The following is a 27,697-nucleotide window of genomic DNA, read 5'->3' as shown; positions in this document are numbered from 1 at the left end:
TTTTTTTGAAGGTACTTTGATGTCTTTTGACCAACTTTCCAATAAATTTAAATTACCTAAATCTAATTTCTTCAGATATTTACAAATCAGAAAGTTTTTACATAAAGTTTTACCATCTTTTCCCAACTCAACTTCAACGGATTTCTCAGATTTGATTTTTACCTTAAATCCTTCTCAGAAGGGATTAGTTGCTTTATTTACAACATGATTATGAAGATACAACCAGAGATGTCTGATAGAATTAAACAACAATGGGAAAAAGAACTTCGATACAATATACCAACAGATAAATGGGAAAAAATTTTACAAATGGTTAATTCTTCTTCTATATGTGCTAAACATGCTTTAATACAATTTAAAATTGTACATAGAGCTTATATGTCTAAAGATAAACTTGCTCGATTTTATTCTCATATTAACCCTCAATGTGATAGATGTCATTCAGAAGTGGCTTCACTGACCCATATGTTTTGGTCATGTCCCACTTTACATAACTATTGGAAGGACATATTCGTTACCATTTCCTCAATTTGGAACATCGATTTACAACCTAACTTTATTACTGCAATCTTTGGTATACCAAATGAGGATGGTAATCAGTTTTCTCCTTCAATCAGACGAATGATTGCTTTTGTAACATTAATGGCCAGAAGGTCTATATTACAAAATTGGAAAGAAGTAAACCCTCCTACCATGTCTCAGTGGCTTTTTCAAACTATTTCTTATCTGAGTTTGGAAAAAATTAGAAGCACTATTTTTGACTCGTCAATTAAATTTGAAGAAACTTGGGGACCGTTCATTCGACATTTTCATATGAATTAATTTGGCCTTTCCCAGACCTTCTCTCTGTTTATTCTTGTTCAGGTATGGAGTTCCGGAGTTCTTTGACAATATCATATACTTATAAACTGTTATTATTGCCCATGGTAGTTTTAGTTTAGTGTTTGTTTCATATATATATTTTCTTTCACACATCTCTAATTTTTTTTCTTTTTCTTTTGATGATTCGTTTTGTTTTTTTTTCATATATAATTATATAGACTTGATTGATTAATGTACTTTTTTGTTGTTGATGTTTAATAGGATATCATTATCCTATTATTAATGTAATCTTAAGTCTATTGTATTCATAACCTATTCATTATTATGTTATGTTTTTTTATATTTATATGAAACTCAATAAAAAGATTGAAAAAGAAAAAAAGAAAGTCTTAAGATAGGTTTATGTCCCACCAATGCATGGCACATCATATGAGAACTGGGAAACACTTGTCTGATATAAAACAACACACACCAACTGGAAAAGAATCCCGCACTCTGTCCTATTTATTAACCATACAATCAGAAATGCGAAGTATGAAATACAATAAACACGAGACAGCCTGAAGATGCTGGAAATCCAAAACAATGCACACAAAATGCTGGAGGAACTCAGCACGTCAGGCAGCATCTCTGGAAATGAATAGATAGTCTACGTTTTGGGCTGAGACCTTCTTCAGGATTGAAAAGGAAGGGGGAAGATGCCAGAATAAAAAGGTGGGGAAGGAGGCTAGCTGGAAAGTAATAGGTGAAGCCAGGTGGGTGGGGAAGGTCAAGGGCTGGAGAAGAAGGAATCTGACAGGACGGGAGAGTGGACTGATCGTAGAAAGGGTAGAAAGGGAAGGAGGAGGGGACCCAGGGGGAAGTAAAAGGCAGGTGAGAAAAATAAAAGGTCAGAGTGGGGAATAGAGGGGGGGGGGGAAATACTCTGACATATATTCTGCCCTTCTTTAAAGAAATGTTCATATCATTCTCTTTCCTATAACTGGCATTTAAATACTGTTGGATAAGGATATTTTGTGATTTGTGCTATTAGTTGGAAATTTTATTGCATTTCTAAACTCAAAATGTTTTGACCTTTAACTTTCTGGGGTTATGAACAGGTAATGGCAATCACACGACAATGAGACTTCTGGGACTGCAGTGAAGAATGGGACCAACAAGACACCTCAGTAACTGAACAGATTTAAAGACTGAGGAAGAGAATATCAGAGTAGTTACTGAGAAGTAGGATGTATGATGTCATATCATGTATGTTCATAAAAATAAAAAGCAGAAGAATGTTTTTAAAGATATAGAAAATAATAAGAATGAAAAGATAAAATGTATTTGGGATTTTTGAGCACTTTTTGTTTTGCTTTTGGAATTCAAATAGTTTCTCTTCAATAGTTGAGAGGTGGATTAATATTTACATTAAACATGTTAAAAATTACTTACATATTATAACAATGAGGTTATTCGACCCATCAGGCCAGCTCCCAGTACTAATCCCATCAGTCTCATTCCCTCACTCCTTATTTCCATTAACTCGAGAAACCTACTCATTTTTACACAAGTTCATCAAATCCCCTTTGATTGGTGGTGCCACTAACCCAGTATATGCTATTTACAGTTGACAGTCAACCCACCAGCAAATCTCTGGGACTTGAAAAGAAGCAAGAGAGGCTGCAGGAGAGCTGAACCCTCACAGGGAGAACGTGCAAACCCTGCAGAGACAACACTCAAGATCAGAGCCAAATATGAATCTCTGCAGCTGAGAGGCAGCAACACTTAATTCCTCTAACAGTTTGTTATTAGTAAATCTAAATGAGTTGAATTCACTGCAGGAACTTGGAATGGGACAAACCCTTCACCAGACAGCACAGCACAGGATCAGGCGTTTGGTGTGTTTCTTTGCTGCAAAGTTCTATGTTCCATTTTACAATTCAATGCAGGGTTTCAAAATAACTTGGCCCTGCTAGGCTAATGGTGGAGGAGCACAGACCGAACGATACCAATTCACAGCCAATAACTCAGCTCTTCTTTGCTTGAATTTTCTGGCTGATTGACACATTAATAAAGCCATGTGGGTTAAACTTTCCATTAAAGTATTGAGGAAGACTGAAATCAACAATAACGAGAGAGGAAGGTGAGCGGGTGACCAGTCTCTCTCTCACCGCTGCTGGAGGATGACAATTACATTTGAACAGTCTCTCTCTGCCAGAGCTTCGGATCTTGGGCAAGATTTAATTGACGTAGTTTGTGGACTGGACTCATGTGGTTAAGGTTATGATATATTTCTGGTGCTCCTTTTTTGCTGCTCTTTTGATCGGTGTGGATGGAGTTCTCCAGCCTGGAGAAAACAAATGGCTCAACGCTAGAATGAACTGAAATGAAACTGAACATCCCTGCACTGTTTTGATGACTTTGTGATATGATGTTTTATGTTCCACATCTTTTGCTCGTTTTTGCTGTTTACCCAATGGGGGTCTGATGTTTTTCTTTGAGCCAGTTCCGTGGTGTTTTTTTTTAAGGAAGATGAATCACACAGCTGTTTTCTGCATACATACTTTGATAATAATGCTCTTTGAATCCTTTACATCATAGTTTCATTTGGCATCATGCTCAGTAGAGGCATCAAAGGTTCATTTATTATCAAAGTATAGAACTCTGAAATTCTTCTTCAGACAGACATGAAAACAAGAAAGAAAAGAAAGTCAACACGATCATCAAATCCCTCCTCCCAGCAAAACAAAATGAACAAAAATGGAACAGGCAATTCGACCCCCAAATCCCCCTCCCTCGCACACATAAAAAAGAGAAAGATTGGGCAAAGACCAGAGAATACAAAAAAAACCACAAGATTGAAAAGAAGTCCAAAGTCCAAGTCCACATCCAAATTGCAGAAAATCTGGGTGACATTCTCCCTTTCCGTTGCAGAGTGATCTCACCAGTGATAAAAAGGCAGGCAGCTGGCGTTTCAATCTCCCTCACCACTTTAGTCGGCAAACAATGGAAACTTTAAATTCAAAATGAAATTGAACATCAGCTTGCTGCATTCTTGCCACAAAGTTCCCACACACTGCCTCTGCCTACCGGAATCGCCTCGGAAACTGCAAACACTGAAACACCCAAATGATCTTCAAACTATAAATCACAAGCTTCAACATTTCCAGAATCACATTCAAGATGAAAAACAAATGTAAAAGACATAAAAGAACTGAAATATATGGCTTCATGCTCTACCCAGAAGATGTCAACCACAGCAGATGCCATCTAGACCGTAAGTGATGGGCCAAAAGGCCTGTTACTGCACTATACTGCTTTATATTCTAAATAAAGTGTGACACATTCTAAGTTCATACATTGTTTGTTGGCTCAGAATCAGCAGTACTGCAAAGGAAACGTTCGACTCTTGGGAAGCCACATCTGTAAGAATCAAGCCAAATTCTGTATTTTGGCATTTATTCCAAGGCAGAAAATTTCCAGCAAATGCCATGGCGAGGAACTGATCCACCATCAATAACTCTAGGAGACTGGAAGTGAATGATAGGCTTTTATTAACAGCGAAAAAGGGAACACGACCATGTTGAAGACTGAGGGAGGAGCAGTGCCCCCAATCGCCTTTATACAGGGGTCTGTCGGAGGAGCCACAGCAGCAGTCAGCGGGGTGGGGAGGGGATGTCCAGGCAGGTATACATAGTTTACCACAGGAACAAAGTAAAACAGCACAACACCTTTGTAAGATGCTAACAACCTGGAATCAATTGGAATGCTCATAATAAAGAGATATATAGTTACTGGAAGTATCTATGGTCTCATCAGTGATTTCTTCATCCCAGACACTTACTGAGTACAGTGGAATGCAAAAGTTTGGGCACCCCGGTCAAAATTTCTGTTACTGTGAATAGCTAAGCGAGTAAAAGATGACCTGATTTCCAAAAGGCATAAAGTTAAGGATGACATATTTCTTTAATATTTTAAGCAAGATTACTTTTTTATTTCCATCTTTTACAGTTTCAAAATAACAAAAAAGGAAAAGGGCCGGAAGCAAAAGTTTGGGCACCCTGCATGGTCAGTACTTAGTAACACCCCCTTTGGCAAGTATCACAGCTTGTAAACGCTTTCTGTAGCCAGCTAAGAGTCTTTCAATTCTTGTTTGGGGGATTTTCACCCATACTTCTTTGCAAAAGGCTTCTAATTCTGTGAGATTCTTGGGCCGTCTTGCATGCACTGCTCTTTTGAGGTCTATCTACAGATTTTTGATGATGTTTAGGTTGGGGAACCATGAGGGCCACGGCAAAACCTTCAGCTTGTGCCTCTTCAGGTAATCCATTGTGGATTTTGAGGTGTGTTTAGGATCATTATCCTGTTGTAGAACCCATCTCTTTTCATCTTCAGCTTTTTTTTTTACAGATGGTGTGATGCTTGCTTCCAGAATTTGCTGGTATTTAACTGAATTCATTCTTCCCTCTACCAGTGAAATGTTCCCCATACCACTGGCTACAACACAAGCCGAAAGCATGTTCGATCCAACCCTGTGCTTCACAGTTGGAGAGGTGTTTTTTTCATGAAATTCTGCACCCTTTTTTCTCCAAACATACCTTTGCTCATTGCGGCCAAAAAGTTCTATTTTAACTTCATCAGTTCACAGGACTTGTTTCCAAAGTGCATCAGGCTTGTTTAGACGTTCCTTTGCAAACTTCTGATGCTGAATTTTGTGGTGAGGTCACAGGAAAGGTTTTCTTCTGATGACTCTTCTGTGAAGGTGCACACTGTACACCTTTGTACAGGTGTCGCTGCACAGTAGAACAGTGCACCACCACTCCAGAGTCTGCTAAATCTTCCTGAAGGTCATTTGCGGTCAAACGGGGGTTTTGATTTGCCTTTCTGGCAATCCTACAAACAGTTCTCTCGGAACGTTTTCTTGGTCTTCCAGACCACAACTTGACCTCCACCGTTCCTGTTAATTGCCATTTCTTAATTACATTACGAACTGAGGAAACAACTACCTGCAAACACTTTGCTATCTTCTTATAGCCTTCTCCTGCTTTGTGGGCATCATTTACTTTAATTTTCAGAGTGCTAGGCAGCTGCTTTGAGGAGCCCATGGCTGCTGATTGTTGGGACAAGGTTTGAGGAGTCAGGGTATTTATAAAGTTTTGAAATTTGCATCACCTGGCCTTTCCTAACGATGACTGTGAACAAGCCATAGCCCTAACATGCTAATTAAGGTCTGAGAGCTTGGTAAAAGTTATCTGAGAGCTCAAATCTCTTGGGGTTCCCAAACTTTTGGCATGGTGCTCCTTTCCTTCTTTTCACTCTGAAATTGTACAAAACAAAAATAATACACTAATCTTGCTTAAAATGTTGACAAGAATGTTTCATCTTTATCTTTATGACTTGTGAAGATCAGTTCATCTTCAACTCACTTAACTACTCACAGTAACAGAAATTTTAACCAGGGTGCCCAACATTTACATGCCACTGTACTAGAACATTTTCTGGACAGATCCTCAAATTACAATCTGGGCTCTATAATATTCATAAGGATGTGCTGTTTTCTCATAACTCGTAAGGTGTAATTGATCTTCAAGCCTACTTGCTGTAAAGACGGTTGAGGGTAACAAATATAAAATGAAACTGATTCTCCCAGATATGAAATTGTGGATGATTCCAAAGAGAAAGCCTATAGGCATTGAAAGGCAGCTCACTGAAAGGTGATGGTAAATTTAAGGATGTTGGTTATAGAAAGGGATTATTTTTAAGCACTGCAGTCTGACACTTGGACAATCTTGTTGCTTTTCACAAAGGCAAATGCTGAATTTCTTGTAAAGTTCTTTTGTATTGAATACCTCTTCAGTATTCCTTTTGCTTTCATATCAATTCACAATGGCAATTCTTCAAGACAAAAATAATTTTAAATTGTCCATGGTTAGTTCTTACACAGATGGCTTAACAACCTCAGCCCCTCCAGCAGTGAATGAGTCTTTTCGTAGAGTTTGTAAGGCCATGGGGAATTAATGTATCTAAACATGCAAGGGATGTGACAGTCTATTCCCCATGCTTTTACTGATTTATGAGGGATTCATTTTGGCTTTTTACTGCTTTCATGTAACATATAAAAACCAGTCGAAATCCCTTAAATAAAACTTAATCTGAAAATAAAAACAGATATTCTTGCACAGGAGGATCTTGGGTTTCTATTAGCAATTCTTGACAACTCCCAGTACACGAAAGCCACAATTCACAACTATAATAAATCATTTACTGATGTAGTCATTACATTCCTCTTTACCTGCGTTTTCTTAACCAAGGCAATCAATTCTGAAGATGCTTGTTCTGATAAAGATAAATAGGTCAGATTCTGTTATAATAATAACAAGCATTGCTATCAGTTTTCACTGCTATTGAGCAAATTGGACAATTCTTGTTGACAGTGCCTTTGCAAAAAATTTTTCAATTTAGAAACAGCTCTCCTACTCCTTCATATCCTACTCCAGAGGAATAACTTGCTCCTCCAAAGGGAGGTCCACCATTACCGTCCTCTCCAGTAGAATCAGCAGCAAAGTGACTGCACTGTTAACAAGCTTAGACTGCATGCCACTATGTTTTCACTAGGGGACTGAGGTGTTAGTTCTGGTGCATGTAGGAAATAATCTTAATACTAAACACAAATTAACTGCTTGCTCGACCTTGCGAGAAATTAAGGAGATCTCGGAGGAAATTCAACAATTCTGAAGGGAAGTGTCAGCACCTCAGACTTCCATCTATGTGTTGCCAAATTCAAGATTCAAGATTGTCCGATGTCATTTCCAGCACACAAGTTTAAAGGAGAATCAAATAATTGTTTATTCTGATCCAATGCAGCACAAGGAATAACACAACAAAATAAAAAACACAATAATAAGAAAAAAATCAACAAATATATTGGTCAAACAGTACTTGCAGTATTGTGGGCAAATCCAAGCAAAGATGTGTTGGCATTGGAGAGAGTCCAGAGGAGGTTCACGAATGATTATAGGAGTGAAAGACTTAGCATGTGAGGAGCATTTGATAGCTCTGAGGTTGCCTCGCTGGATTTTATTTGAATGAATGGGGATCTCATTGAAACCTATAGAATATTGATTGGCCTAGACAGAGTGGATGTGAAGAGGTGGGGACAGTCCAGGACCAGAGGTTACAGCCTCTGAATAGAGGTACATCCATTTAGAACAGAGATGAGGAGGAACTTCTGTAACCAGAGGACTGTGAATCTGTGGAATTCATTGCCACAGACAGCGTGGAGGTCAAGTCACTGGATATATTTAAAGCAAAGGTTAATGGGTTCTTGATTAGTCAGGGCATCAAAGATTATGGGGAGAAGGCAGGAGAATGGGTTTCAGAGGGATAATAAATCAGCCATGATGGAATGGCAAAGCAGCCTCGATGGGCTGAATAGCTGAATTCTGCTCCTCCATTTTATGGTCTTATGGTCTAACTGCACAGTCAAGCTTTATGGACAGAATCCCACATTTCTCTGCAAATCCAGAAGTTGCTCATCTTCAATCACCAGTCAATTCCTATCTAAAATTATTCAAGCAAGTATATTATTTTAAAATACAGTATTAATAGAATTTTATCCCCCCTCTAATCTTTTGCTAATGATCTTAAGTCTCCAACTTCTTGAAAATTTCCTCAGGGCTTTACCCACTCTGTTAACATGCCTACATCTTGGAAAAGGACACTAATATGAAATTTTAACTTTCTTTTATCTTTTCTTTCCTAAATGCTGCCTGAGCTAGTGAGTCTTTCCAGCATTTTGTGTTTTCATTTCAGGTTTCCAATATACGCTGAATTTGCTTTCAGTAAAAATGGCACAAACTAAAGCTTACAGTCAGTGACCACTTTATTAGGTACAGCTGCTCACTAATGCAAATATTTAATCAGCCTATCATGTAGCAACAACTTAATGCATGCAGACATGGTCAAGAGGTTCAAACCAAAGATCAAAATGGGGAAGAAATGTGATCTAAGTGACTTTGATCATTGAATGATTGTTGGTGCTAGACAGTGGTTTGAGAATCTCAAAAACTGCTAATCTCCTGGGATTTCTATACAACAGTCTATAGAGTTTAGAGAGGATAGTGTAAAAACTAAAATAAAACACCCAGTGAGCAGCTGTTCTGTGGGTGAAAGTGGCTTGCTAATGAGACAAGTCAGCTGATTCAAGCTGACAGAATGGTTACAGTAACTTAAGTAACCACACATTACAACAGTGGTGTGCTAAAGAACAGCTCTGAATGCACAACGTATTGAACCTTGAGGTGGAGGGGCTACAGCACAGAAGATCCTGACCACACACTTTGTCGTCATTTTGTTACCCAATAGAGTGAATAGTGGGTGTAGGTTGTAGAGAGAAAGAAGCACCAAGAACATTACCAACCTGAGAGACATACAACTGACAAATCTAATCAGCATGAATTACAGATTCATAGCTTCCAGTAAATCTCCCCATTAACCTGTGCAGCCACTGGGATGAATAGGAAAAGCCTTTGCAGTGTTTAGAATGGAGAATTTAATTGAGGCTAAAAAAAAATCTTTGTTTTGCCATTCTTTATTACAAACTTAGGAAGCCCTTAATCGTCAAAATTCACGACACAGTTTGCTAGTTAAAAACCGGACTGATGACTTTATATCAGCACTTATCAATATTTCACTCAACTGCAGCAATAAACTGTTTTGATGTACAACTTGTTTGAGCTGAACTGCGATTTCCAGTCATGTATAATAGAAGGATTGTCTGACAGAGAGAAAGCAGCTCTATGGAGCCACTGAAGCATGCCCATTTCTTCCCCGTGATCAGCATACTTTCAGGCATGCTTTCTTCTTCTGCTCTTTATTGCAACATATTAAGAATTTGCCAGCAATAGGGAAGAAAGTCCTATTAGATTTAGAGATAGTATTCAAGGCCAATCTTTGCTTTATTCCACACGGGCCCCATGTTAATAACAATAGGGCTCCAGCAGAAAAAAATGCACGTGGTTTATTTATAAAATGAATTGGAACATATATGCACTAACTTAAAATTAACGAAGTGTCCAGAGGGACTCAAAAACGCCCATCATTAGTCCACAACACTAACCCCCACCACTACAATTTGACAGCCCTTTTATCAGTTATAAATCCCCAAATTCAAGGGGTTCCAGTCTACCACTCTGAAGTAAACTTGAGGCATGCTCCCTGGGCTTAAAAATGGCCACTCGGTAAACAAATTCCCAAGTGGGAAAGTTGGGCAGTTTCTACAATAGGAAGTGAAAATCTTCCCAGATTTCTCAGGAGGTGCAAAAATGTTGGAGGTGGAATCTTGAAGTAGCTGTCAGCTCTCTGTCTAAGCTGTTATCCCTTCAATATTTGGAATGCAATTATGTAAATAATTAAATTATGCTCCAATAATCAGTAACTACCTTCTTGCAGAAGAAAACAATGAAAAATGATACATCTATTGTCAGTGAAAGTGTAAGTTCAGCTCATTTAGTTGACTGGAATTTATTCAGCTACCAACAATCATAAGTGTTACCCCAGGAAATATAGCATCTTGTTAGAAACCAGCCTGCCCATCATTCTATGTTTGAAATTAATAAGATTGGATATAGTTTGCCCTTCCTAGTATTAATTTTGTAAAGGTTTATAAAGATCAAAGAGCCTGTATAAATGCTACTCACTGGTTGTCCTGAGTGTTTAAGTATTTGTTTACATGGATAGAACATTTTACAAATATCAGTAACAGTCCTCTCATCATTCAAATATAAAAACAATTATACTAACCAAAGTAATAACGTGTGTTTTACTAAGATGACAACCAAAAAAAAGGGGGCAGTCTATAATTCTATAGGAATGAAAATGAGATTAGTTATTTAATGCTGCTCCAAGCTCAACTCTTACATTGTATTAATTTTAAATTATTTTTCTTTCCACTTTTCCTGTTAATCTTGGGTTTGCAATATTAAGCTTCAAAGAAACACTCACTGGATCAAATGGTTTCAGCTTGCTTTAAATCACATTGAATAAAAGACTCTGTCAAGAAGTATTCCTTGGTCACAGGAACATCTGCAAGTTTTATATCCTTTAGGAGGGAGCAGAATACAGCCACGAATACTAATCATTTTAAGAGGCAGGTCACGGACATGGCTTAATTTGAATAATAATCACCAATGAACAAGGATTTTATTGTAGAAGAGTCTGGTGAAACTCTCGTCATTTCTACTTCCAATATTCTTGTGAATACTTAAGCAGGAGTCACCTCAAAAATTAATATACTATCAGTTACTAAGTTTATTTTTTTTGGAAAATACTATGGTATGATGAATGAAAATCTTCATAAATGTATCTGCCTCCTTTATTGATTTATGCCAGTGTAATGGAGGTGAATCATCAAATTGTTACAAGAAATTCTATTCACAATTTACTCCTTTTGTTTCAGTCTACAAGGAGTATCCTGCCTGCTCTGATCTTAGACTATAAGACACAGAAGCAGAATTAGTCCATTTGACTCACTGAATATGCTCCGCTATTCCATCATTGCGATTTATTATCTCCCTAAACCCCATTCTCCTGCCTTCTCCTCATAACTTTTGATGCCTTTAATTATCGAGAACCCATCAAGTTCCACTTTAAACATATCCAGTGACTTGGCCTCCACAGCTGTCTATAGCAATGAATTCCACAGATTCCACACTCCCTTGGTGTGAATTTAATATTTGAGTAATATTGTAAATATATTATTTGTTGTTTACATAATTCATTATGGGTTATATATGAATGGCATACATTATTACACCACCATGTCATATGTGCATGCCTCACTGAAGTAAAACAAAGAAGACACATACCTCCTGGCTCCAGTGTTTTTCTTTCAAATAGTTTCTGGATTTACAAAACATAACAGTGGTGATGAGTAACCTTTAAAATGAACCCGAGATGACTACCCACCTATTGAAGTGTACATTTCTGTCTTACAAGGGGAGACAGTCAAGTTACAAAAAAAGGCAGAAAACAGATGAAATTCAGAGTTTCATAAACAGCAAGTACTGGGTGGTACAAATAATAATTATTTAAAAAAGCATAAATGGCTGGCTACATCAGAAAAACAGATGCTTTTGATTGCATAGCAGATAGTTGGGTGATATATATTGAATGAATTGAGCAGTACTTTGAAGCAAATGACATAGCCAATGAAAAGCAAGTGCCAGTGTTACTGAGTGTAATAGGAGGAAAAGTACCTTATGAGTTTGACTGTTCCAACCAAACCAGCCAACATGAGCTTTGATGATATTGTGAAGTAATGAGGAACATTTACAACTGAAACCATTATTGTTTACAGAATGCTTTTGGTTTCATAAGCAGAAACAAAAGGAAGGGGAGTCCATTGCAGCGTACCTGGCTGAATTCAAGAAATCGTCTGAGCATTGTCAGTTAGTTTACGGAATCTTATAGGAACGCATTCAGAAATGAGTCCTAACTGGAGCACAACTCGCGTTTAAAAGAGCAGTTGAAATCACTATACGAATGGTAACAGCAGCCACAGAGGCAAGTAAGTTGCAGTCAGGAATGAAAGTGACCATGAACAAAATTGCAGCATCTAAACAGAAACCTGCCTGACCGAACAAATTTTGCAACTGCTTTGGCAGGGGCTCAGTAACACCAGACCAAAGGGAAAACTTGCAGAAAATACAACAAAGTAGGCCAGATACAAACAGCATGCTGGGCAGCCAAAAACAAATCAACTGCACAGGGAAGAGAAAAAGATGAAAAGTCAAGTTGCAGTTTCAAAAACAGCACTAATGTGGATGCTGCTGATGAAAAATCTGACAATGATGAGAGTCAGTGACACAGGACCGGGTAGTCTTGAGATTTGTTACGTGGAAACCGACAACAGACAAATATGGTTTACACCAGAAGTGAATGGCAAATTAATTAAAATGGAATTTGACACTGTAAAACACACTGAGAGCAATATCAGCAGAACACACTACACTGACACTGAACCAGAAGCTTCCCAATTTCCTCCTCGTATACTTTACGCCGCATGCTCCACAACCAACAACTCACCGGCTATGCTAATCCTGGGTTGCCCCTTGCACTCGTGCTTGGATCTCCTCAAACTCAATCTCAGAGGAATATGAAGGAATGAACAGCTGAGACAAACTGAAAGCCCCTCAAACAAGGAGATTTGGTGTTTCACTGGGGGACAAGCAGTCCTGCTGAGGGACTACAGATGTGTTCGAAAGTGGGCACTTAGAAATATAAAGAACAGAACTTGACTACTCTCTTACAAAGTGGAGATTGTGTCTGATGTCATCTGGAGATGACACATCAATCAGCTGAGGAGAGCAGAGTCAATTGTTAGAAAAGAAAGGTGTCCAGAGTCAATTCCTACAGCCAACACAGAGAAGGCACCAGAACCTCAGATTGTTTCACAGCCGCAAGTCTCACCTGGCACCCAGAGTGAAACCCCTTGTCAGGAAAGACGTTATCCCTCAAGAGTAAGAAATCCTCAAAAGCAATTAAATCTCTAGGCCTGAATGGGAGAACTTAAAATTTAGTATGCTGTGGATATCAATATAATTAAAGTACTATATAGAATACTGTATATATACATACATACACACACACATTTTTTTCATCCCCCCACTCCTTGGAAGTTCTCATATTTTTATAGTTTTTCAACATTGAATCACAGTCAATTTCATTTGGCTGATCAACAGAAAAAGACATTTACATGTCAAAGTAAAGACAAATCACTACAAAGTGATCTAAATTAATTACAAATATAAAACACAAAATAATTGATTGCAAAAGTATTCACCAGCTTCAAGTCAGTATTTAGTAGATGCACCTTTGGCAGCAACTACAGCCTTAAGTCTGTGTGGACTGCTGTCTATCAGCTTTGCATATCTGGACATTGCAATTTAATGTATTTAAAAACATTTGAGTAATATTGTAAATATATTGCTTGATTAAGCATTCCTTGTTCACATAATTCATTACAGGTTATATGTGAAAGTACGTGAATGGCATATGTCATTAAACCACGACGTCACATATTTCTTTGAATTACTTTCTGGAGTTACAAAACACTTCTGGCTAAAAACAAATCCTCCTCATCTCTGTTTTAAAGGTTTTAACGGGACATCCCCCTCTTCTGAGGCTGAGCCCACTAGTCCCAGACTCCCTCACTATAGAAAACATATCCGCACATCCATTTTATCTAGGCCTTTTAATACCCAATAGGTTTCAATGTGATCCCCCTCATTCTTCTAAGCTCCAGTGAATACTGGCCCAGAGCAGTCAAACGCTCCCCACACATTCACCCTTTTATTCCACGAATAATTTGTGAACCTCGTGCAGACATTGGCCCAAATGCCATACGTGACGTCAGCATTATATACTTACATTCTATTTGCTTTCGAGATTTTGCTGTTTTGTACCTGCCTCCTCAGTCCAGCTGGATTCCATCTTGCAGTATGGAATACTTAGTCAATATTCAAATCTCCTTTGTATCAGAGAGTGCTCCCATTCTCAGAGTATAATGGGTTCTTAATTTGCAAGATCATCTGAACTGCCTGAAATCATAATGCTGGAAGCAATTTGTTTCACAATTTACTCTGCAGTAATCCCCTTTTGTTTTGGATATGAAAGTCAACCCCATCAAAGGCCTTCAGGAGTCCGCTTTGCTTAGAAACCATCAATAAGCGATAACCTAATTACTTATGGAGCACCCCTCCTCCGAAATCTGCAAACAGGAAGTAATTGCTGAGCGTGCCCCGACCAGCAGTAACTACTTCAATAAATGATGTGGAAAGTTTTTGGTTCTGGGCAAGATTTTACTTTCAGCATCAAGGAGGGGAAAGTTAAAAAAAAGACAAAGATTCAGGCAGTAAATCAGTTGCAATAAAGATGCTGGAAAAATCCTGATGGAAGAGGGCAACTGGGGTATATTTAAAGTAGATGACCCATTGATGCCAGGGAGTGTAACATTTTCATAGCTTTGCACTTTTATGTGAGGTGAGCCATACTATTTTCTTTCTTTGTCAAGTAAAATGTTTATTGATTCTATGAGCTCTCTACTCACAAATCGTTAAATCTACCAGCATAAAAAATTGAAGAACTCCTAACATTGCATTCATAAAATAAAGTGCAGACTATGAAGGAATCTAATTTTTATATTCTTAGGTAACACTATTGTACAATAAACTATTAGAGTACTGCAGATATGTTTTAAAACAGGAAATGTTCACTTCACTTACTTGACTTGTCATTTTGACTTCAATAGTCTAACCTTGGTGAATATAATTCTGCTAATAGTTGTTCCGAAGCGTACCAAACATTTCCTTAGAGGAGTAATCCCATTAACAAATTTTGAATACACAGTGGAAACCCAAATAACATACATGTAGTAATAGAGAACCGTGAACCTAATAAAATCAGGAAAGTCAATTAAATGAGTGGAAAAAAAAGCATCGGAAAAATTAATGAGTAGAATTGCCAAATTTCTGAGACACGATGGGCTCAGAAAATCAGAGTATTTCAATACATCAGAATAATTTATAAAAGGTGACAGGGATGGTGAATGCAGCAGCAACAATCTTCCAGAATTCCTTAGAATCCGGAATCGATGGATTCTGGCATTGTACCAGATGACTGAAAAATTGCAAATGTTACTCCACTATTTAAGAAGGGTGGGAGGCAGCAGAAAGGAAACTATAGACCCATTAGCCTGACATCAGTGGTTGGGAAGTTGTTGGAATTGATTGTTAGGGATGAGATTACAGAGTACCTGGAGGCACATGACAAGATAGGCCAAAGCCAGCATGGTTTCCTGAAAGAAAAATCCTGCCTGACTAACCTACTGCAATTTTTTGAGGAAATTACAAGCAGGGTAGAGAAAGGAGATGCAGTAGATGTGGTGTACTTGGATTTTCAGAAGGCCTTTGATGAGGTGCCGCACAAGAGGCTGCTTAGCAAGATAAGAGTCCGTGGAGTTACAGGGAAGTTACCAGTGAGGTTGGAGCATTGGCTGGTCGGCAGAAAACAGAGAGTGGGAATAAAGGGATCCTATTCAGAATGGCTGCTGGTTACCAGTGGAGTTCCAGCAGTTGGGACTGCTGCTTTTTACAATGTATGCCAATGATTTGAACTATGGGATTAGTGGATTTGTGGCTAAATTTGCCAATGATACAAAGATAGGTGGAGGAGCAGATAGTGTTGAGGAAGCAGGGAGCCTGCAGAGAGACTTAGATAGTTTAGGGGAATGGGCAAAGAAGTGGCAAATGAAATACAATGTAAGGTGTATGGTCATGCACTTTGGTAGAAGAAGTAAATGGGCAGACTATTATTTAGATGGGGAGAGAATTCAAAATGAGGAGATGCAAAGGGACTTGGGAGTCCTTGTGCGGGATACCCTAAAAGTTAACCTCCAGGTTGAATCAGTGGTGAAGAAAGTGAATGCAATGTTGGCATTCATTTCTAGAGGTAGAGAATATAAGAGCAGGGACGTGATGGTGAGGCTTTATAAGGGACTCATGAGACCACACTTGGAGTATTATGTTCAGTTTTGGGCTCCTTATTTCGGTAAGGATATACTGACATTGGAGAGGGTTCAGAGAAGATTCACGAGAATGATTCCAGGATTGAAAGGGTTACTGTATGAGGAACGTCTGGCAGCTCTTGGGCTGTATTCCCTGGAGTTCAGCAGAATGAGGGGAGAACTCAAAGAAACATTCAAAATCTTAAAAGGCCTGAACAAATTAGATATGGCAAAGTTATTTCCCATGGTAGGGGATTCTAGGACAAGAGGGCACAACTTCAGGATTGAAGGTCATCCATTTAGAACAGAGATGTGGAGAAATTACTTTAGTCAGAGGGTGGTAAATCTGTAGAATCTGTTGCCATGAGTAGCTGTGGAGGCCAAGTCATTGGGTGCATTTAAGGCAGAGATAGATAGTTTCTGCAACAATTGGATCATCCACTCTGCTTCTCATCCTGAAGATGCTACCCGAGCTGCTGGGAGCTTCCGATGTTTTCATTCTTGATTAAGTGTTACTTGATCGGTAAAGGTCAACACAGCTTAAGACAGCATAATCATATTCCTCACTGTAACAGGTATGGAGATGGGGGGAAAACCAACAGATGTACTTTTATAAAGACAGATAAAGGTATACACAAAACGCTGTGTATAAGATAAAAGTTCACCGGGTTAGATGTTGTAATAAGTCAGCATGGAGAAGGTATTATTGAAGGTCAAAGAGCAGAAAGAGGAATATATTGGTCTTTGTCAGGTTTGCAGGCTATTAACAACTAGGAAAAGGAGTGAGGTTTGAGCTATTCAATATCTGTGCTAAAGAACTGGATGAAGGCACCTGGTGCATTGCAGCCACATTTGCTGATGCTACAGAGCTGGGGGAAAGTACGTGTGAGACAGATTTAAAAAGTAAAGTAACAGAGACAACCCGAGTGAGGGATGGAGACAGCGGCAGACCTTGTATAATATGAGGAAGCATGATAGCACTTACTTTAATAAGATGAGCGAACCACGGTCAGTATTATGAGATGAGGTGCTGGTGGTCTGAGATACAGGGAATTCGGTAGTTTTGTGCACAACACACCGAGAGATCACAGCTATTAATTAGGAAGACATTGGTACATTTGTCTTTTTTGACAAGGGGTGAAATACTAAATAAAATGGAAACACAAGAGGCTGCAAATGCTGGAAAATGGTGACATACAGAAAGTGCTGAAGGGACTCGGTGGGTCAGTGGAGGGAAATGGACAACTGATGTAGAGGGGAGTAAAGGACATTCAGTAGCAACCAGGCAGAAAAGGTAATGAGGACATTAAGGAGGAGTGCTGGAAGCACAAGTGGAACATCACAATCAGATAGCTAAGAAAAGCTTCCAAAAACAGAGGCAGAAACAATCCAAGAAAGCCAGTTACACTGAGATTACAAAGGAGCACAAGGCAGTATTAGACAATCAGAGGATTTAGACAACAAGAATAAATTTCAAAACTCATTATAACTCCTAAATTCTCTACTGGCCTTGTACAGCTCTCTAATTTACCCATTATATTGTATTTGATGATCCACAATATTTCCCCTTTTAAAATAATTATTTGCATCTGTGAAATTACATACAGAATAATAGCAGGTCAGGAATACATCAGTGACTTGGCCTGAAATAACTGACAGATCCTTTGTATAAGTACAAGAGAGAGAGAGAGAGAGAGAGAGAGAGAGAGAGAGAGAAACTACCACATTCTTAGCTGCAATTCATTCACCCATCCTCTGTTAATATTCTTGAGAATGTGCAGCTGCATAAAATGGTAAACGGTACAAGTTTAGAAAGCTTTGCTAATAACATCTTAATGGAGCTGCAGATAAAAACAAATACAATGCAGATGCACAACTCTACCCAGAGGTACACTTGATGTAGAGGTTTGAGATATTTGATTTCCTCATGCGGGTGAACCTTGTCTCTTTCATTCTTTCATTAACAAAAAGGCTTGGCAATTCCCTTTGGGAACTGGTAAAATTCCATCTTCCCCAGAACATACGAGTGCAATTCTACATTGCCATCATAGAGATCATCCCTATTTCAGCCAATAACGCCTAGTTTTGGTTCAGCGTTCTGTCACAATTTATAAAAACAACAGTGAACTGTCTACCATCACTACAGGATTTGCACGTGTCCAAAACAATAGAGCAGGCAGGAAAATCATTGTGGACACTAACCACCCAGCAAAATGCCTTTTCCAAAAGCTCCCTTCTGGAAAGCATTACAGGGCTATTAATACAAACAAAAAGAAAAATGGTTTCCTGCCCCAGGCAGTTCATCTGATCAACTATTCTAATTATTCTCCCAACCCCCTCAATCTATTACATCAGTCATTGCACTGTGAACACTCCAAGCCACCTTTTAGTGGTAAATACAATCTCATTATGCTTTAATGCACATTTAATTCCATATCTGTACTTTTATTTCATATAATTTTTTTTAATAACAGTTGAACATTGTTCCTTTTAGTTGTGCAGCACTCCAACACACCACCACATATTCCTAATGCATGAAGATGTATAGCGAAGGAGATGATCCCTGGTATTTCTGCTCTGAGTACGTCAGTAACTTATCTCTGCTAGGCTTACTTGAATTCAAGACTGATATTACAGAGAGCAAGCTCCAGTGATTGTTAAGAACAACATTTGTTCTTCAAATACATTTAACATTAAAAACAACTGGCTTTCAGTAATATAATTTAACTTCAATCTCACCTGAATCCAAATTTGTCCATGGCGATTGCAAAATGACGTGGCTGGTCGTAACAATGGTAGAGATTTCTGTCATCCATAGGGATTAAGTCCACATCACTGAATACAAAGCAGTCATACTCTCCATCCTTCAGAACTTCCATGTAGCCAATGTTCAGTAACTTTGCTCTGTTGAACATGCCTTCACCTTGCTTAAGGACACAAAAGAAAGAGAAAAAAAATGTAAAATGCATGCAGTGAACATTATTGTGGAAGTCTATAATTTTAGGAACATAGATTATGTATTGGACAAAAACTATGCAGGAAGCCATATGAGAATGCACCAACACATTCAGAGTACACACAGTATCTGAAAGCATAACAGTATGCACTATCTGTTGATAACCTTTGAGATAAAAAAAAATTCCCAAATATCTCTACAGAGGGAGACAGATATTCTCGCAGGCAGGTTTGTTAGAGCTATTGAGGAGGGTTTGAACTTATTTGTCAGGGGGATGGGAACCGGAGTAAAGGCACTTGGGATATTACGGATGGTAAAAAAGGAAAGACGACGTGCAGTCAGACTGTCAGGAAAGCAGGCAGATGATAGGGCAAAAGTGCAGCCAGCAGGGTGAGTATCAGTGCATGAGGGATGCAGAATCAAAAAGTGTAACAAATACAGTACTCAAAGTGTTATATCTCAATGCACAGATTATAAGAAATAAGGTGGATGTCCTTGTTACATTTTTACAGACTGTTGGGTATGATATTGTGGCCATTACGGAATCATGGCTGAAAGATGGTTGTAGGTGGGAGTTGAATGTCCAAGGTTACACATCGTATTGGAGGGACAGGAAGGTAGACAGAGGGAGTGGTGTGACTCTGCTGGTAAAGAATGGCATCAAATCATTAGAAGGATGTGACATAGGATTGGAAGATGTTGAATCCTTTTGGATTGAGTTAAGAAACTGATGGCAGTTATATATGGGCCTCCCAACAGTAGCTGGGATGTGGACTGCAGATTACAATGGGAAATAGAAAAGGCATGCCAAAAGGGCAATGTTATGATTGTCATGGGAGATTTCAACACGCAGACAGATTGGGAAAATCAGGTTGGTATTGGATCTCAAGGGAGTGAATTTGTTGAATGCCCACGAGAAGGGTTTTTAGAGCAGTTTGTTGTTGAGCCTACTAGGGGATCAGTTACACTGGACTGTGTGTTTTGTAATTAACCAGAGGCAATAGGGAGCTTAAGGTAAAGAAACCCTTAGGAGGCAGTGATGACAATATGCTTGAGTTCAACTTGTAATTTGACAGGGAGAAGGTAAAATCTGACATAGCAGTATTTCAGTGGAGTTACAGAGATATGAGAGAGTAGTTGGCCAAAGTAAATTGGAAGGAGATGCTGAGAGAGCTGACAGCAGAGCAGCAAGGGCTTGAATTTCTGGGAAAAATTAGGAAGATGGAGTATAGATGTATTCCACAAAACAAAGAAATACTCAAATGGCAAGATAGTACATCCATGGTTGACAAGAGCTCAAGGCTAATGTAATAGCAAAAGAGAGGACATAAAACAAAGCAAAAACTAACAGGAAGATAGAGTATTAGGAAGCTTTTAGAAACCTGTAGAAAGCAACTAAAAAGAATCATTAAGAGGTAAGGATGAAATACGAAAGCAAGCTAGCAAATAATATCAAGGTGGATAGAAAAAGACAAGAGTGGATATAGGACCACTAGAAAACAAGGCCAGAGAAATAATAACGAGGGCCAAGGAGATGGCAGATAACTAAATGAGTATTTTGCACTGTGAAAGACTCTATTTCACTGTGGAAGACACTAGCAATGTGCTAGGTGTTGCAGGGTGTGAGGGAAGAGAAATGAGTGCAGTTACTTTTACAAGAGAGAAGGTGCTCAAAAAGTTGAAAGACATAAAGGTATATAAAGTCACATGGACCAGATGAACTGCACCCTGGGGTTCTAAAAGAGGTAACGGTAGAGATTAGGCCAGAACACACAGGAGCAGAATTACTCAATCAACTCATTGAGTCTACTCCACCATTCTATCACGGCAGATCCCAGATCCAACTTCGCCCCATACAACTGCCTTCTTGCCATGTCCTTTGATGCTCTGATTGATCAGGAAATTATCAACTTCCGCCTTAAACATACCCACGGACTTGGATTCCAGCACAGTTTGTGGCAAAGCATTCCACAGATTCACCACTCTCTGGCTAAAAAAAAAAAATCCTTCTTGCCTCTGTTCTAAAAGGTTGCCCCTCAATTTTGAGTCTGCATCCTCTAGTCCTGGATACCCCCACCAGAGGAAACATCCTCTCCACATCCACCCTATCTAGTCCTTTCAACATACAATAGGTTTCAATGCGATCCCCTGAATTCTTCTAAATTCCAGTGAGTGCGGGCTCAAAGCTGCCAAGCATTCCTCATATGTTAACCCCTTCATTCCCAGAATCATCCTTGAGAACTTCCTCTGGACTTTCTCCAATGACAATACATCCCCCTGAGATATGGGGCCCAAAACTGTTGACAATACTCTGTGTGACCTGATTAGTGCCTTATAACGCCTCAGCATGATCTCCTTGCTTTTATATTCTATTCTGCTTGAAATAAATGTCAACATTGCGTTTTCCTTCTTTACCATTGACTAAACCTGTAAATTAACCTTCTGGTAGTCTTACATGAGTCCCTCCTCATCTCTGATGTTTAAACATTCCCCCCATTCAGATAATAGTCCGCACTACTGTTCCTTTTACCAAAATACATCATCATACATTTCCCAACATTTCCCATTTGCCACTTTTTTGCCCATTCTTGAAATTTGTCTAAGTCCTGCTGAAATTACATTGCTCCCTCAGCACTACCTAGCCCTTCACCTTTCTTTGAAATCATCCACAAACTATGCCACAAAGCAATCAATTCATTATCCAAATCAATGACACACAATGTGAAAATTAGCAGTCCCAATACTGACCCCTGAGGAACACCATTAGTCTCTGGCAGCCAACCTTTATTCCCACTCACTGCCTCCTGCCTGTTAGCTAGTCCCCTATCCATGCTAATATCTTTCCTGTAACATCATACGATTTTATCTTGTTAAGCAGTCTCATGTGTGGCACTTCATCAAATGTCTTCTGAAAATCCAAGTAAATGACATCCACTGCCTCTCCTTTCCCCATCCTGCTTGTTACTTCCTAATGCATGGGTTAGGGTTAGGATTGTGGGGGCATTAGTAATGAACTTTCAAAAATCATTGGACTCTGGCATAGTTACCAAGGACTGGAAAACTGCAAATGTCACTCCACTCTTTAAGAAAGGAGAAAGGCTGCAGAAAGGAAATTATTGACCAGTTGGCCTGACCTCACTGGTTGGGAAGATGTTAGAGTCAAATGTTAAGGATGAGGTTATGGAGTACCTGGTAACACAGGACAAGAGAGGACTAAGACAGCATGGTTTCCTTTTAGGAAAATTTTGCCTGGTGAACCTGTTTGAATTCTTTGAGGAGATTACAAGTGGGATAGATAAAGGGGATGCAGTTAACGTTGTACATCTGGATTTTCAGAAGGCCTTTGACAAAGTGCCACATGTGAGGCCGCTTACCAAGTTAAGAGCCCATGGTATTACAGGGAAGTTACTAGCACGGTTGGAGCATTGGTAGGAGGCAGCAGGTGGGAATAAAAGGATCCTTTTCTGGTTGGCTGCCAGTGATTAGTGGTGTTCTGCAAAGGTTGGTGCTGGACTGCTTCTTTTTATACTGCATACCAATGATCTAGATGATAGAATGGACAACTTTGTTGTCAAGTTCGCAGATGATATACAGATTGGTGGAGGAGAGGCAGGTAGTGTTGAGGAAACAGGGAGGCTGCAGAAGGACTTAGACAGATTAGGAGAATGGGCAAGAAAGTGGCAAATGAAATATAATGTTGGAAAACACCTGGTCATGCATTTTGGTGGAAGAAATAAATATACACCCTATTTTCTAAATGGGGAGAAAATTCAAAAATCTGAGATGCAGAGGGACTCTTAAGATCTCAAGACACCCTAGAGGTTAACTTGCAGGTTGAGTTGTTGGTGAGGAAGGCAAATGCAATGTTAGTATTCATTTCAAGAAGTCTTGAATACAAGAGCAGGGATGTGATACTGAGGCTTTATAAGGCACTGGTGAGGCCTCACCTTGAATATTTGTGAACTGTTTTGGGCTCCTTTAGGAAAAGATGTGCCAGCATTGGAGAGGGTTCAGAGGAGGTCCATAATAATGATTCTGGGAATGAAAGGGTTATCAAATGAGGAAAGTTTGATGACTCTGGGTCTGTACTCGTTGGGATTTAGAAGGATGGGGGAGTGATCTCATTGAAACCTGTCAAATGTTGAAAGGCCTGGATGGAGCAGATGTTTAAAAGATGTTTCCCATGGTGGGGGAGTCTAGGACAAGAGGAAACAGGCTCCGGATAGAGGGGTGTTAATTTAAAACAGAGATGCGTAAACATTTACACACACAAGATGCTGGTGGAACACAGCAGGCCAGGCAGCATCTATAGGGAGAAGCGCTGTCGACGTTTCGGGCCGAGACCCTTCGTCAGGACTAACCAAAAGGAAAGATAGTAAGAGATTTGAAAGTAGAGGGGGGAGGGGGAAATGCAAAATGATAGGAGTAGACCGGAGGGAGAGGGATGAAGCTAGGAGCTGGAAAGGTGATTGGCGAAAGTGATACAGAGCTGGAGAAGGGAAAGAATCATGGGACGGGAGGCCTCAGGAGAAAGAAAAGGCTGGGGGAGCACCAGAGGGAGATGGAGAACAGGCAAACAACTAAATATGTCAGGGATGGGGTAAGAAGGGGAGGAGGGGCATTAACGGAAGTTAGAGAAGTCAACGTTCATGCCATCAGGTTGGAGGCTACCCAGCCGGTATATAAGGTGTTGTTCCTCCAACCTGAGCTTGGATTCATTTTGACACTAGAGGAGGCCATGGATAGACATATCAGAATGGGAATTGGATGTGGAATTAAAATGTGTGGCCACTGGGAGATCCTGCTTTTTCTGGTGGACCGAACGTAGGTGTTCCATGAAACGGTCTCCCAGTCTGCGTCGGGTCTCGCCAATATATAAAAGGCCACAACCGGAGTACCAGACGCAGTATACCACACGAGCCGACTCACAGGTGAAGAGTCGCCTCACCTGGAAGGACTGTCTGGTGCCCTGAGTGGTGGTGAGGGAGGAAGTGTAAGGGCAGGTGTAGCACTTGTTCTGTTTACAAGGATAAGTGCCAGGAGGGAGATCGGTGGGAAGGGATGGGGGGTACCAGTGGACAAGGGAGTCGCTTAGGGAGCGATCCCTGTGAAAAGCAGAAAGGGGGGGGGGGGAGGGAAAATGTGTTTGGTAGTGGGATCCCGTTGGAGGTGGCAGAAGTTACAGAGAATTATATGTTGGACCTGGAGGCTGGTGGGGTGGTAGGTAAGGACAAGGGGAACCCTATTCCCAGTGGGGTGGCAGGTGGATGGGGTGAGGGCAGATGTGCGTGAAATGGGAGAGATGCGTTTGAGAGCAGAGTTGATGGTGGACGAAGGAAAGACCCTTTGCTTAAAAAAGGAAGACATCTCCTTCATCCTGGAAAGAAAAGCCTCATCCTGAGAGCAGATGTGGCAGAGACGGAGGAATTGTGAGAAGGGGATAGCCTTTTTGCAAGTGACAGGGTGGGAAGAGGAATAGTCCAGGTAGCTGTGAGAGTCTGTAGGTTTATAGTAGATATCAGTAGATAGGCCGTCTCCAGAGATGGAGAAAGAAAGATCAAATTAACTTCCTAACTTTCTCTAACTTCCGTTAATGCCCCTCCTCCCTTTCTTACCCCATCGCTGACATATTTAGTTGTTTGCCTGTTCTCCATCTCCCTCTGGTGGTCCCCCCCTCCTTTCTTTCTCCTGAGGCCTCCCGTCCCATGATCCTTTCCCTTCTCCAGCTCTGTATCACATTCGCCAATCACCTTTCCAGCTCCTAGCTTCATCCCACCCCCTCCGGTCTACTCCTATCATTTTGCATTTCCCCCTCCCCCCTCTACTTTCAAATCTTTTACTATCTTTCCTTTCGGTTAGTTCTGACGAAGGGTCTTGGCCCGAAACGTCGACAGCGCTTCTCCCTATAGATGCTGCTTGGCCTGCTGGGTTCCACCAGCATTTTGTGTGTGTTGTTGTTTGAATTTCCAGCATCTGCAGATTTCCTTGTGTTTGCTGTGTAAACATTTCTTTAGCCAGAGGGTGGTGTCCACAGGCAGCTACGACAGTCAAGTTGTTGCATGTATTTAAGGCTGAGCTTGATAGGTTCTTGTTTGACCATGGCATCAAAGATTACGGGGAGAAGGCCAGGGAGTGGGTCTGAGGAGGGAAAAAAAGGATCAGGCAAGGTCAAATGGCAGATCAGACTCGAGCCAAATGGCCTAAATCTGCTCCTATGTCTAACGGTCTTACAGCTTTTGTTATCTTCTGAAAAATAATGATACGAAAGGGTGATGATGTTCCATTCTCTATGCTCTTTGCTCCTTCTGACAGGAAAGAGAGCAGGAGCTACATTCAAGTCAAATGATATATGATCATATGACTGGAGCTCTGTGTATATTTGCTTGTAATTTGCTGAATAAATGTAACACTTATCAACGGATGTAACAAAGTGTACCCATTTTTGTAAAGTACTTGAGTCTTATAATGTGATATTTGTCTTGTAATATACTTCTCAAGGCATTTATATAACTACTGCCCGCCTTGGATGATGGGGAGACATAGAAAAAGATATATTTCAACTTACTTCCAAATTTTTCTTAAAAACACATTTTAAGAAACCATCTGAAGTTACTGTGTCACCTGATGAAAGTTCACAAAAATTAAACCTTTCATAGCACAATTCACATCTTCAGTGAAGCTGGGTTTCACATTTCTTTGAAACACAGAATTGTTGTGGCACTGAAGAGGCCTTTTGGTTCAGTAAGTGTCTGCCAGCTTCTACCTGAGCAATCCTTTGGTAGCATTCCTCCTCTTATAAATCTTCTTCATGTCTACCCAATTCTTACAGCAGTGACTTCCAGATCATAACTAAGTTCTGCATAACTATGTTTTTTTTTTACTCACATCTCCTTTGTATTTTTTCCAGTTTTAAATCTGTACATTCTCAACCTGGTATAGCATTTGCCAAAGGGAACCTTCTGAAAAGCCATTGTGAACTTGTGCACCCCTATTTGTTTTCTCCTTTTCCTTCTTTGTTCATTTTTAATTAAAGCTTTCTTCCTTGACAATCAAATTTTTATATTTCAGGAAGGAGAAGCACTTACTCATTGCTGGTATTAAAATTTTATCCAAATACACTTTATATATCACAATAATAACTAATTTATTTTGCTCTGTGTTCCATAACTGTATTACATAGTTCATAGAAAATAAATTGCATCTGTGCCCTTATTAAACATTTAGAATCAAAACGAGCTGATAAGTCAATTTTGAATTCTGTACTAAATGGGGAATATTTATATTTTAATAACTTACTCTTTAAATTTAAATGGAAAATTAAGTTTTTTACTGGTCATTCCTATCTAGCAGTTTGACCTTTGTTCTAAGAACAACAATCTGAAAGTAGTTTTTGATCAACAAACCTGAGCCCAGTAATTGGTAATATGCTCTGGATTGCACTCTCTCCAAAACATCCTGGAAGACAAGTTTGAAATCTGGAATATTACCACCTGTTGGCTTTCACATTGTGCAGATTACAATCTCCTTCCTTCCTTCTACTCACTGTTTCCTGATGCACAGTACGGTATATCCAACCATTCTGCTCAATCTTGAAGTACTGCAAATTGCAATTCCAATACAATTTCATCATCTTGCATTAATTCTCCCTAAATTCTTCACAGATCCTACTTTTTGGCTGATTGCCCTTGACGTTAAGCACATTGACAATAACAAGACAACCAAATGTTTCTATTATTATTTTCCAAATAGTTGTAAATGATCAATTATCTGCTTTTCTTCAAATTAGATGTTCTTTGGACTTGACCATCATTCTTATATTATGTAACATTATCTATGAAGTATCAATATGCAGTTAATCTTTGTCCATATAGTGAATGTTAGAATAGCTTGAATATCTAAGTTTGATGAGCAACCTGACAAACGAACACTTCAGCTGAGAATTCAACAGAATCTGAAAAAGTACTCCAGAGTTGAAGTGAGAGTAATTGTCCTTGGCATCAAATAAACATTCAATTAAATATGGCTTCAAAGAGCCCTCATAAGCTGGAAATCAGAGGAAAAAACCTCCAGGTAGAATCACAGACAGCACAAAGGAAAGCAGTTGCGGTGGATGAAGCTTAATCTTCTCAGATACAGGGTATCTCTGCAGAAGTCCCAAAATGTCAGTACCCTTGTGGTTACCACTGAACTGGAGTAGTCATAACTACAATGTGTATATGGTTACAAGATCAGGTCAAAGGTTAGGAACCCTGCAACAGCAGTGGTTTATACCATCTTCAACAACTCTTCCGTAAGCAACACCTTCCAAATCCATGACCTCCACTTGCTAAAAGGTCAACGGCAACCAAAGCCGCCAGGGTGAGAACAATGGCAGA

The 27,697-nt window shown here is 39.6% G+C and overlaps 1 protein-coding gene across 3 annotated transcripts in view; it reads right to left on the bottom strand.

Annotated features, from left to right (window-relative positions):
* Positions 1–27,697, bottom strand: part of b4galt2 (UDP-Gal:betaGlcNAc beta 1,4- galactosyltransferase, polypeptide 2) — a 391,100-nt gene that overhangs the window by 67,314 nt on the left and 296,089 nt on the right. For all 3 annotated transcript variants that reach the window (XR_009514727.1, XM_059984119.1, XM_059984120.1), the window contains one exon: positions 19,106–19,293. Coding sequence is in view for 2 of the 3 variants with exons in the window: in XM_059984119.1 (XP_059840102.1) it covers positions 19,106–19,293 (188 nt within the window). In the remaining variant the exon portion in view is untranslated. The remainder of the gene's footprint in view (positions 1–19,105; positions 19,294–27,697) is intronic.

This window comes from Hypanus sabinus, chromosome 11 (genome assembly GCF_030144855.1).
Source record: "Hypanus sabinus isolate sHypSab1 chromosome 11, sHypSab1.hap1, whole genome shotgun sequence".
Classification (NCBI taxonomy): domain Eukaryota; kingdom Metazoa; phylum Chordata; class Chondrichthyes; order Myliobatiformes; family Dasyatidae; genus Hypanus; species Hypanus sabinus.
The sequence above is the reverse complement of the archived record's forward strand: the minus strand, read 5'-3'. Positions and strand labels throughout refer to the sequence as shown.